This window comes from Vicia villosa, linkage group LG1 (genome assembly GCF_029867415.1).
Source record: "Vicia villosa cultivar HV-30 ecotype Madison, WI linkage group LG1, Vvil1.0, whole genome shotgun sequence".
Taxonomy (NCBI): domain Eukaryota; kingdom Viridiplantae; phylum Streptophyta; class Magnoliopsida; order Fabales; family Fabaceae; genus Vicia; species Vicia villosa.
In genome coordinates, this window is record NC_081180.1 from 6,551,296 (window position 1) to 6,564,703 (window position 13,408).

At 34.6% G+C, this 13,408-nt stretch overlaps 1 protein-coding gene across 1 annotated transcript; it reads right to left on the reverse strand.

Moving 5' to 3' along the window:
• Nucleotides 1-5,607: 5,607 nt before the first annotated feature.
• LOC131600271 (uncharacterized) lies at nucleotides 5,608-8,674 on the reverse strand. Its single transcript, XM_058872460.1, has 3 exons — nucleotides 8,460-8,674; nucleotides 8,008-8,348; nucleotides 5,608-6,988 (listed from the first exon to the last, which is right to left on the reverse strand). Exons 1-3 carry the CDS (start codon nucleotides 8,557-8,559, stop codon nucleotides 5,696-5,698), a joined length of 1,734 nt encoding a protein of 577 aa, XP_058728443.1. The 5' UTR covers nucleotides 8,560-8,674; the 3' UTR covers nucleotides 5,608-5,695.
• Between the last annotated feature and the right edge of the window lie 4,734 nt (nucleotides 8,675-13,408).

The window sequence follows — 13,408 nt, forward strand, 5'->3', positions numbered from 1 at the left end:
TATAGATGAATATATGAATTGTTTTGGATGTGCATCATTGCTAGTGAGTGTGATTTGTCCCTTATGCTATCATTGCAATTGTCCTTCAATTATTTTGTGAAGCGAAACCTAGGAGATTCATTCATGAACATTATCTTTTTTAATGCAATTGTGTTGAAATGTTTGTGTTTAGGAAGTGGTTCATAGTCATGTTAGAATCTTGTACAAGCAAGGAAGACTTATCTTGTAGGTATGTAACTCAAGTTTGAACCATTCAATTGATGTTACTAACCTTGTGTGGTTTGTTGATGTATGTTTTTAAGCTAGCTTAGTTTATTAACTTTTATAATGTGTTCTATAGGTTTTAGCAATTTTTGGCAAGATGGAATGAAAAGAAATGGTCAAAACAAGCTTGCAATGAGGGTGGAAGACCAAAAGAAGGAGTTTTGTGCAAGAAGGTCCGCTCAGCGGAGTTCAAGCGGACATGGGCAGGGACGAGCAACAAAGTTGGCTCCGCTCAGCGGACCTTGAAGACAAAGCAGATATTTTGGCTGCTCCGCTCAGCGGACCGATCCCGCTCAGCGGACCTACTTTTTCAACTTTTGTTCTTAGCTACATAAAATTGATGATTAAGAGTAGTTAGCATAACTTTTATCATAACACACACTTAGAAAGAAAAGCTAGGGCAAGAGAAGAAGAAAAATACCATATCTTAAGAGAAAATCAAGATTTCCAAACATCTTTATTCAATCTTCTTGAGTTTGATGTCACTAAATCTTGGTTTGTTGCTTGTTGTTGAAGCTTCCATGGATATGGAGGGCTAAGTTTCATCTTGTGTCAAGATTAGAGGTAGTTAGTTTGTAAATATGTATTTTCTTTGATCTATTATGTATGAACTTGGTTAATGATCAATACATGGTGAATATCTAGTTGTTTATGTTTCATTTATTGTTTTGGATCACTATTGAGAGATATGTTTCAAAGCTAGACCTAAAAGATATTCATCTATCAATAAACAAACTCTAGAGATAGATTTGTGAGTTGATAATCACAAGTATCAAGCTTTTAAGATTATCACGTTGATTGTCGGCATGAGAGATCATCTGACGGTTAATATGATAATAATCACGATATTGTTTTAGAGATAAACGGTATCGAGAGGATACATGATTGTATTAATCATTAATAAGTTCATATACATGATCATTAGAGTACATATGAAGCAAACTAACGAACAATAATCTTGTCACAGTTTTCTCAACTTATTTTCACACCCTATTTTATTGTCTTTACTTACTTTGTATGCTATTAATATTTCATGTCACCAAACTGTTACTTAAAACTTAACTCAAAATACACTAAGCTGTAGAACGACGATAATATCGCATCAATCCCTGAGGAGACGATACTAGAAATACTTATCCTATACTTTCTAACAATTTTCTAGATGAAATAAAATAATAGAGAAATTCTCTATTTATAGGCCATTATATGCTTTAAATTGGGAAATAATCCATGGGCAAAATAACTCACCTAATCGATTGGGCCAATTGATTATTGACCTTTAATAATCATTGTTCAAGCCACAAATGAAAGTTTTTAATATTTAGCCATTGTCAAGCATTAAGTGAAAACCCGAATTGATTTTAGACTCAAGCTAGTGAAAACCATCGATTAGGTTATTAGATCTAATCAATTATTTAGTTGGAAAAGTTTTTAAATCAATCAGACGCTCTCTTAATAAGTTGCTTAGACTATAACTATATTTTCAGGTAGTTTAAATAAAATATGAAAGGCTTCTTAAAGGTTTTTAGTGTGCGTGTGTGTGATTTTTCATAATATTTCCAAAAATACTCTTATGTATTTACAAGACACTGATCACTCAAACGAGCATGGTAAAACGAGCTTTTACACTTTCTATCCTTCACAATTTTGAAGCCTCAAATCTTGGCATTATTATATTTTAGTTTAGCATCATACAAGAGCCTCGAATCTTCTTAATGATGCTTGAAATATCTTCATGTTGATTACCATCATCTGAGAGTTGAGAAGTTAAATCATCTGGGAACCTTGAAACCAAATTTCTCACTTGAATGTTGTTTGACTGCAGTGTTGACTTCAAAAAGATGACTTATTCTTCAAGAACATCTTCAAGAGGATAGCTTGATTATAGAGTATAACTTGCTAAACCATCTTGAGCATATTTGACTGTTGAGCTATATTTACTAGATAAGGACGTCACTAGATATAATTTAATATCAGGTGTTGTCATTATCAAAACTAAACAACTACTCAGTTGATGAATTTCACCATCTTGACAATACGTGTAAGCACATAGATCAATCAAAACATATTTAATAGGATCAAGTATGTTTATTGAAAGTCTCAACAGGAAACTATTTGGAAAAAAAGCAAGTCAATGGGTTAGGCTGAACCTGTATAAATTTTTGGTCCACTCTCTTTATCTCTTCTCTTTTTTATTTCTTATGTCTATGTTTTTTTTTGCTTTAATTTTTTTTTACCTGTATCTTATTTATTTATTTCTGATGCCTTATCTCCGTACCATTATTAAAATCAAAATATCTGTTTTAAATAACAAAGTTTTTAATTTGGTTTTGTTTTTAAATCAACACAATTCAACTTCCTATCTTTCTTGTGTTTAAAGTCACTTAGTGTAATGTTATTTTCGTAGAACTCTCCAAGGGCGACGTCTAGAGGACGCCTAAGGAGAGGCGACGATAACATATCGCTCAAGGGAAGATATTTGGCCCTTCTTGTCACTCTGTCATGGGAAACTTTGGAAAAGACGTTTCTAGGGCATAGAGATGTCAGGGTCATTAATTGCTCCATGACCTCTTTGAAAATAGAGACTCAACGACCCACCGTTGACTGAGTAAGAGGTAACCCTTTCCTGGAAAACTCTAGGTCCAAAGGGCCTCTATAAATACTCCTCATGTAGAAGGAAGGATGAATCTTAGGTCATACAGATTATTACACCCTAAAAGCATAGTGATTGATCATAACACACATATCACACCCCTCATCAGCTTATACCTAAGCACATCACCATCCACACGGCCTCTCACCTCACGTGAGCAAGACTCTTAACACCACCATAAAACACAACCATATAGGACTTTTCGCAACTGTGGGCAAACTCTAACCACCATACATCGTAAGATACATACTAAGACCTCTGAGTCTTCCTGTCCTTGCATGGGAAAACCTACACACCTGTACTTTTGACTAGTACACTTAGCTCACAAGTGTCTTCAGAGCCCAACTTCTGTTATAAGACTAATCGTCTCAAGAGATAATGATAATTTCAAACATATTTCTTTATTCCATTGATTATGATTTATGAAACTTTGTTTTAAATGGTTCTTTTGTATCTGATCATTTTACTTATAACGAGGTAGTAGACAAACCATATTATTTATGAACCACAAAAGAAAATAGAATAGTGTATCTTGAGTTTCAAGTTAAATACTTGATGACAAGTTCAACTTTAGATTTTTAACTGTAGCACAATTAAAAAAAGTATGAGACACCCTTAAATTTTTTTATAAAGTTTCAACTTAGATAGAAAGGGTAAACACATATATAAGAGAAAATGAGACACTAAATATTAGTGAAAGATGGTTCTTAAAAATTTTATTTCTAATAAATATCTAAGATTTAGAATGAGTATCAGAAACCTATTTCAATATTTGACTTTTGAGGATAGAATTTTTTGTTGATGAATTTTCAGATAAGATCAAATAAAAAGAAACTCATTTCATAAAACTTAGATAACTAATTCAATTGTTTAAGGATGAGGAAAAGAACTCAGAAATATCTAATGCAATTTCTATATATTTTTACTTTGAAAGGTATGTTCTGGATATAGTAAAATCCCACCTTATTATATGTCTTCCCAACATAGATTATAAATGACAAAATGATTGTCAAAAAATTAAAAAGAGTCTTTTAGACATGAGTTTCACTATTTGACGTTTTAATGGCTTATATTAGCAGCACATTACAAACTTAACACTTGAAAAAAAAAACATCAACTGGAGTTGCTTTCTTCATTAGTAGCTAAAAAATGACAGTGTCTTATATCTCATCTTTACGGTAGAAGAAAAGAAAATGAGCATTTTGTAGCAATAGCTTATTAGAGGTTTCAATTTAGGGGGCCAAAAAATTTGAGCCCTAGTCTATTTAATGAGGGGGTCTAAAAATATCTAAGAATAATGAGCCCCTAAATATATAGGCCCAAAAAATATAAGGCCCTAAAAATTTAGAATGGGGCCTTGGGCCCTTAAATAAAAAATTAATAATTTTAAAAAAAAAGTATATTTTAATTTCAAAAAATAATATTTTCAAAATAAAAAAATTAATATAAAATTTAATTTAATTTTTTTTATAAATTATGTGGATTACTTTTATTCATATAAATCATTTAAGATACTCTATATAATTAGGTAAATTAGTGCATTATAAATGAATTCCTTCTATTCACATAAATCATCTCTTTTATTTTTTAAGTATCTCTTTTATTTTCTAAGTATAATACAATATACCCATTAAACTCATGGACATAGAGCTTTGCTAGAAACAGTTAAATGTCCCAACGACTTTCATACATTTTTCAAACTAGAAATGTAGGAATGAAGTAAATATGGAAAAACATGAATATGAGCATATATAAATTTCAACTCTCATTGCTTTTCCAGTTTCAATTGTCTTATGAGTATTATTTTTTTATATATAACACTTACATCTGAAAGAAAATAACAAAGTTCCTATGAATAAATCATCTACTTTAAATATGTCTCAATAATAGAGGTGGAGTTTACAAGATAAAAAATGAAGCAATATGTGGAAATTAGTGCAGAGGTGCAAATTTTGAAATAGAATAAGCCCCTTCAATAGGGCCCAAAAATAACATATTAATTAAGGGGCCTAAAATTATAAGGCCTAAAATTTTTCTCATTAAGAGGGGGTTTAATAAAGTGGAGTTTTAGTGGGGCCAAAAAATTGGGGCTTTGAAAAATTGGGGCTTTGAAAAATTGGGCTTATTTGACAGCTCTATAGCTTATCATAATGTAACTAAAAGATATTTGAAGTTTACTTCTAATAAGATAATATATGATTCACTTCAATGCTCATTTTCCTTTGCTTGCACATTAGAGTTAACATGTGCAATTGGGATTGAACCAAACCATGACAAACAAATAATGGATAGACATATATGTAGATTATCAGAATATAATTTGTATTGAGAGATGTAGTAGCATAACAGCTTGATATAATACTGAAATTAAAAGAAAATATATGATCCACTTCAATGCTTATTTAGTTTAGCATCTATTAATAAGGTTTGCACGTTAGAGTAAAACTAATTAGTATGTGAAATTGGGATAGAATCAAATCATGCCTAAGCTGCACTGCATAGAGGGAGATATATATGGACAAACAGATAATGTATCGAGAGATGTAACATAACAAGATCATGAGGTAACGCTCTCCATTACATAAAAAATAAAACACATTAAAAATGTCTGCAAGTTAGTTTTAGAAATATGGAGTTGCAAGAAATTAATATAACACTTCACATATGCTAATAATCCTTCATAAGTTCTAACTCCTCTTGATTCAGCTAATATATGAGGTAATTATTCTAAATTAAAAAAAAAAAAAATCACTTCTCTCTTCAGTATTGGTTCTCCCTTTAGCCTGTTTCTTTGTTGACAGTTTCTGCATCTTTGATCAAGCTAGGAGCTTTTTGTGATACAGAAGATGAGGATGGGGGACTTGCATTGTTTTGTCCAAACTTCTTCATTTTCTTTATGTGCTTTTTCCCTTTCACATGACCTTCCATCACAGCTTTTGAGAAAGTGTTAATTTGACAAATCTCGCACCACAAAGGTTCAACCTTTGTCTTTTTTGTTAATGCACTTATCTTCTCCGCTTCCTCCATTGCAGCATCTTTTTTAGAGACACTTATCTTCTCCGCTTCCTCCATTGCAGCATCATTTTTGGAGACACTTATCTTCTCCGCTTCCTCCATTGCAGCATCATTTTTGGAGACACTTATCTTCTCCGCTTCCTCCATTGCAGCATCTTTATTGGAGACACTTATCTTCTCCGCTTCCTCCATTGCAGCATCTTTATTGGAGACACTTATCTTCTCCACTTCCTCCATTGCAGCATCTTTTTTGGAGACACTTATCTTCCCCGCTTCCTCCATTGCAGCATCTTTTTTGGAGACACTTATCTTCTCTGCTTCCTCCATTGTTGCAGCATCGTTTTTGGAGACACTTATCTTCTCCGCTTCCTCCATTACAACATCTTTTTTACTCTCGAAAGAACCTACATTTTGGCTTTTCTCCACAAGCAGCCCTCCATTTTCAAATTTTATAACATCATTATTGACCATCATCTCCACAATGTCATTCTCATTTATGGGTTTTACTTTCCACATTACACTATTATCAGCTATTGTTTCCGCAAGCTGCTCTTCATTTTCCAATTCAGTTATATTTTTACCAACCATCATCTCCACAAATTTCTCATTTTTTGATTCTGTTGCACTTGCATCATTATCAGCCACAGCCACCGTCTTCACAAGCTGCTCCTCTTTTGTACTTTCTTCGACACCCTTATCGGCAGCAGTCTCATTCATGACTTCCAAGGATGTGCAAGGTTGAAGAAGTTGTTGATCTTTTTCTGCATCAACCACTGAGTTTGTGGTAGTAACAACAGTTTCAACAGCCTTCACATTTTTCTCACTTTTTTTGTTTCTCGCAATCTTCCTATTCTGTCCTGCTTCTCTGGCCTTGTGCTTCTTACCGTTCAAATGAGCATTCAAGCCACTCTCACTTGTGGCTTTAATCTCACACAGTGCACAACTCCACTGCTCCTTTGGTTTTTTCTTCAAACTAAATGCAGGAGGTTCAATTTCAGAATCAGGAGGCGCCGTTGCTTTTCGCTTTGCATTAAAGAGATCGGGATCTGGCTTATCCTGCAATGAGTACTCAAATAAAACATTAATTCAAGTATGTTCATAAATATATTATTCCTACAATCATTATACTTTTATTGAATATACCCTAAAATGACATTTTAAGCTTATGCTATCAACAACAAATAAAGTCACACACAACTGTGGTATTAAATAGCGGCGGCATGGCCACTATGGCAGATATACATGGCAGTTTTTGGACTCGCCGCAATGATATATATCGGGCGATATTGCGGGTTTATCCACCATTACCCGCTATAACGACGACCAAATCGGACGGTATGGCGGGATTTAGGCTCTATGCCATGAACTGCCATCCGCCATCTGACACAAAATATGAATATAATAAATCCTTTTCATCTCAACGTGTTGTTTCCTTTCCTTATTGTAGAACACAGCAACTGTTATTTCTGTTTATCAATTGATTGTTTCGTTGTTCTTTTACATACAACAACACATGAAAAGAAACACATTTATATGATCTTAATATTTAGTTCGCTCCGGCCATAATTATAAGAAAAGATTCTCTTTTTAGGTTCACTGAACAATGAACCTAAAAAAATAATCTTGACTTATAATTATGGCCGGAGGGAGTACACACCAAAATGTTATCTTATAACATCCATTTGAGACAATACAATTTAACAGTTTTATAAATGGCTAAAACAGTTCATAAAATAATTAAAGTGTTAAATTTAGTTAATAAATATATCAGGTATTGTAAGTCATGAATCATTTACAGAACTTTATTAACTAAAAATTTAAATACGATTAACCTTGATACGTAAGTGTTCAAACTTACATGCAGCTAAAACACTTGCAATCACAGTTAATAGTATTTGAATTTGTAGTTAATTAAGTTCGGTTTATGATTGATAACTTATCAAATCTTGATATACTCATTAACTCATTATTAAATTGCATTAAACGTGTGTGCCAAAACATTCAGGGAAAAGTCAGTCAATGTAACAGTGTTATAAGATACAAAACAAGAGAATGGAAAAGGTTATGAAACTGACCAACACAATAACTTTGTCCTTGTCATCACTGATCTCGGGAAGAGGGTTGATTTCAGCAGTGGGCAAAATCGACGGTGGTTGCGACGCGTCGATATGAGCAACAGCAGCAGCAGGGTTCATCACAGCAGAATTGGACCAATGAGACATTAGTCCTGGAATAGTCATCAGCGGCCTGTGTATTGAAATCCCCAATTCTTTCTCCATTGCAAGTTCCCTTCTCACTTCCTCCTCCAACTCAATCCGCCGCCTAATCTCCCTGCGGATTTGCTCCTTCTCAATCTCACGTCGCAGTGCCGCCTCGTTGGATAACTGCATTCCGAAGCCAGAAAAACCTGCGTCCCCTGAAAAACAACAACAACTATAAAGATCAGATATATATAAGAACATGTTTATTTTCTATGGTTTAACAATAGCGTGATGTAGAAGCAAAAGAGGTTTTTCGATAGCCTTACGTTGAAGTGATTGATCAGGGAGATATGTGACTGGGGAAGGAGAATGCGACGTGGTTGGTGGTGGTACGTTGTTGTCGATGGCACGGAATTTGAATTCCATTGAAGAAAACGTTTGAATGTGTAAGTTATGAGCGATCTGAAGCAAAAGCAGAGGGCACACAGAATTGTGACTCTGTTTTATGTGTATTTGTGGAAATCTCAGAGCAGAAACCTAATGGGAGTCGTTTGAAAAATATATGCAACAAGAGGAAAGAAACGTCCTATTATATATGCTAAAGCGTTTCTGATTTTACTACAAAAAATGAATCCAATTGATAATGACCTACTTTATGATTTAATAGTTTGTTTTATACTGTCTTTATAATTAATGCTCATTATTTTATATATGAAACAATTTCTTTTTTGTTTTATAGTATTTTTAAGGCAGATTCTTTGATACCATTTAATTTTAGTTGAATATCCATACCCTAAATATTAATTGATTTACAATTTTAATTTTTTAAATGTAAAATAATATTAAAAATTGATGTAGCATTGAATATCTTCATTTAATTGGAGAAAAATATCAGGACCTAACCAAATTCAAAGATGCATATTCTGTCAAAGGAATGTATCTGGAGCTAGCTGATCATGAAGATATAGTGAATAACACCCAATGGAAATTGATCTGGAAGCTGAAGGTGCAAGAAAGAGTGTGGAGTTTTATTTGGCTGTTAGCGCACAACACGCTTTGGACAAATTTCCAGAAAAGTAGAAGAGGTCTAGGGAGTGCAACGTGCAACCTTTGTGGCAACTCGATGGAGACAACGCTGCATATGATTCGTGATTGCCAACAAGCAACTCGTATTTGGAGGAACATGGTTCCTAGCAGCATGGTAGGTGATTTTTTCAAGCTTGATTTGGAGGGTTGGATAGATTTAAATGTTACCGCTAAAGGAGAGTGGAGTAATTGTTAGGCAGTGGGTTGTCATAATATTTGGTTGTGGAGAAATAAGGAGATTCATGATGAATTCTATCATAGGCCTTTATTCCCAGTGAAGCAAATTATGTAGCAAATGGAGCATTATGGTGCAGTAACCAACAAGTGCAATATAGCATTTGGTATGGGGAATAATGAATTGAGAATTGGGCGAAGTTGAATATGGATGGCGCTAGCAGGAAGAATGAGGAAGCCGGATGTGGTGGGATTATTCGTGATAGGCATGGTAAAAGTAAGGGTGGTTTTTCTAAAAACATTGGCACGTGTAGTGCATTCAGAGCAGAATTGTGGGGGATTCTTGAAGGCCTAAATTTGGCCAGGAGGTTAGGCATAAAGAAGTTAGAACTGTGTATTGATTCTAGTTCAATTGCTCACGTGTTGATAGCTAGACGGTTAACAAATGTGGATGGATATATCCTTCTCCTTCAAATCTATAAGTTGTTGGAGTTTTTTGTGGAAGTTAAGGTGTCCCATAGTTTTAGAGAGCCTAATCAGTGCACGAATGCCCTCGCCCGTAGTGGTGTTGATCGAGATGAAGACTTAGAGTTTTTCGACACTGTCCCAGATTGTTTTAAACAGTTCGTAGAGATGGATAGGAAGGGTACTTTTTTCTAGAGTAGTTTCAATGTAGTCGTTTTCTTCTTTCAGGCTTCGGCCCTCCTTGTAACAAAAAAAAGATATCAGTCAAATACTACTTCGACTGCCTACTTCGACAAAGTCAAATACTAGCTTTCGACATAATATCAAATTACAATTTCTAACACACCCCCTAATTCATGTTCTCGAGACTTCTCATCCTGATGCTTCTATTCAACTCGTGGAACTTGGCTTTTTTCAGGGGTTTGGTGAGTATGTCGGCTAGTTTCTATTTTGTCTCGCAATACTCAAGTTCGAGTTTTCCTTTGCTAACTTGATCCCTCAAAAAATGATACCTTCTTCTATGTGTTTACTTCGACCATGACACACTGGATAATTCACCAAGTCGATTACTGACTTGTTATCGAAAAACATCTTTATCTTCTTGGGTTCCATAATCTTGAGCTCTTCGAGAAACATCTTTATCCATGTTGCTTGACATGCTGCATACGATGTAGCTACGTACTCAGGTTCACATGATGATAAAGCCACACTAATTTGCTTCCTTGAGCCCCAAGAGATTCTAGCACCTTCGATCATGAATATGTAGCTTGCAATATTCTTCTTCTTGTCTTGATCTCCACCGAAATTTGAATCAGCATAGCCATGTACCTCTACATTTGTGTTGATCTTCTTTTGTCTTGGCATCGACACACCATGATCAATTGTATCCTTTATGTATCTCAACACCCTTTTTACTACTACGAGATGACATTCTTGGGGTTTCTCCACGAATATGCTCAACAGTCACTTTGATAGATATCTAGCCTGGTATTGCAAATGTACCTCCAGGATCCAATGATTTATTTATACAGTGTTGCACTTACAAACTCATCATTTGTCTTCTTCTTCAACTTTGCTCTAGTTTCTCATGGCGCCGAAGTTTCATTATAGTTGATCATCTTGAACCTTTTCAAGATATCTTGGGCATACTTCTTCCGGTGTAAGAACATTCATTCACCCGTGTCTTTGAACTCCATCCCTAAGAAATATGACAAGTACCCTAGGCCAGACATTTCAAACTCCTGCATCAACTTCGACTTGACTTTTCCTATCTCAACTTCAATTGCACCTGTAATAAGCAAATCATCGACATACAAGCATAAAAGTATTTGACTACCCTGTCAACATTATTGACATATAATCCATTTTTAGAAACACACTTTTTGAAAATTGCTTCGATAAGAAAACTATATATTCTCTTGTTCCATGCCCTCGGGCTTGTTTCAAGCCATATTGAACCTTCCTCAATATGTACACCTTTGACTCTTGCCCTATGGTTTCTAATTTTGTAGTTGACTAGGATAAACTTCTTCTTCCAAAGATATATTCAGAAATGCCGATTTTACATCCAAATGATGTATCTTCCACCCTTTGTATGCTGCTATCAACACAACAATCATGATTGTCTCCAACCTTGCAACAAATGTGCAGACTTCGTCGAAATCAATACCAGGTTTTTGTAGAAACCTATCGCCACTAGTGTTGCCTTATGCTTGACAATCTTACCATTTGGACTTCATTTTAGCTTGTATACCCATTTCACAATAGTTGGCTTCTTTCTAGATCTTTTGACAAGCTCCTAAGTATTATTCTTCTCGACTGCCCTGAGTTCTTCTTTCATGTATTCACACCAATTTGAATCATTCATGGCTTGATCCAAGTTAATTGGTTTTCCTTCAGCCACCATCATTGCTTCTTATATTAAGTAATGATATGAATTGAGTGCTTGATCTGGAAATCTCTCATATCCAACTAATTTTCTCGAGTCAATTATTGTTTTAGACGATCTTATGACATTTTGCTCAGGTGGTTCTTAATTTTGATTGGTTGCGACTTCAATTTTTTTTGTCTTCTTCAAACACACTCGTGACTCCAATCCCACCCTTTAATTTCACCTACCCGAACATCTCGACTGATCACTGGTTTATCATCATTTAGTGAATACAACTTATATGCACCAGTCAAATGACAACCTATAAGCATAATGGTCCAACTTTGATCATCTAGCTTTATCCTTAATTGTTCAGGAAAATGTTGGAAACACATTGATCCAAAGACTTTAAGATGACTAACATTTGGCTTCGACTCTGTCCAAGCCTCATAAGGTGTCTTATCCACCATCTTCTTGGTTGGACATCTATTTAGTATGTAAGTTGTTATCGAAACTCCTTCTTCCCAAAATCTCTTTGACATTTCTTTAGATTTAAACATACTTTTGACCATGTTAAATATACTTTGATTCTTCCTCTCAGGTATTTAGCCTCCAAGGTAATCTTCTAAGAAGATCCAAGGTCTTCACACTCATATACATGAATGCTCTGACATTGATTGATCTATACTCCAATTTTTGTCTTTTCTTGAGCATCAAAGACTTGCTGAGCTAAGTACAAATGTTCTAGACATCCTGGCCAATCTCCTTAACACCTGGTTAGATTGCCTTTCAAGAAACACAATAGTAATAAGAAACCCTTCATTAGAGATCAAGGCACGAGATCCCAAAAGTTTGAAACAAACAAAATGATCTTGTTGTTCTTCAATGGTTTATCACTTTCATGATTATCTTATCACTTCAATGGTTTATCACTTTCATGATTATCTTATCTTTTGAACTCTTTCCTCCCAAGTACACTTAGATGCACCTTTATGAGTAGACTTTAGAAACTCTCAAGTATCTTTGGCCACAACACAAGTGATGCACAGTGCTTACCAATTCCATAGATAATGAAGTTGATAATTTCATAGTGACAAAGAGTCAACTGAAACTTTTCCCTTTCATCTCTCCAACACTAGGAATCTCATATCCTGACAATTCTTCAAGATTTGATGTCCATTGATAGCCGGAATGATGACACTTCATCTTTCCAATGAGAACAACAGTACTAGAAAAATACTGCCTGAAGCTCACCTAATGGACCAAGGTGCTCGCTTTGATACCAATTGAAATTTCTAGTACAAGTAAAACATGTTAATACTGATGTCCTAACATCATATATAACAATGTTGAGACAGATGTTACAACATCAATTTTCAAACTGAACAGATTCATCAAGCTGTAATTGATACTGAATAAAAAATTACAGAATGATAAATAACACAGAGAATTGTTAACCTAGTTCGGTGCAACACCACTTACTCATGAGGCTACAAAGTCAGGAAGGAAATTCACTATTAGTAGTATCAATTCAAAGCTAAACATTCTCAGTTTATAACTTCTCACTTAATCACAACCTAGTGCAACTTCTACCTAGAAAAGTTCAAATTACATTAGGTTACATTTTCTCTTTAAATACACATCAGTAGTCCATGGACTTCGAAATCTGCATCCAGATAT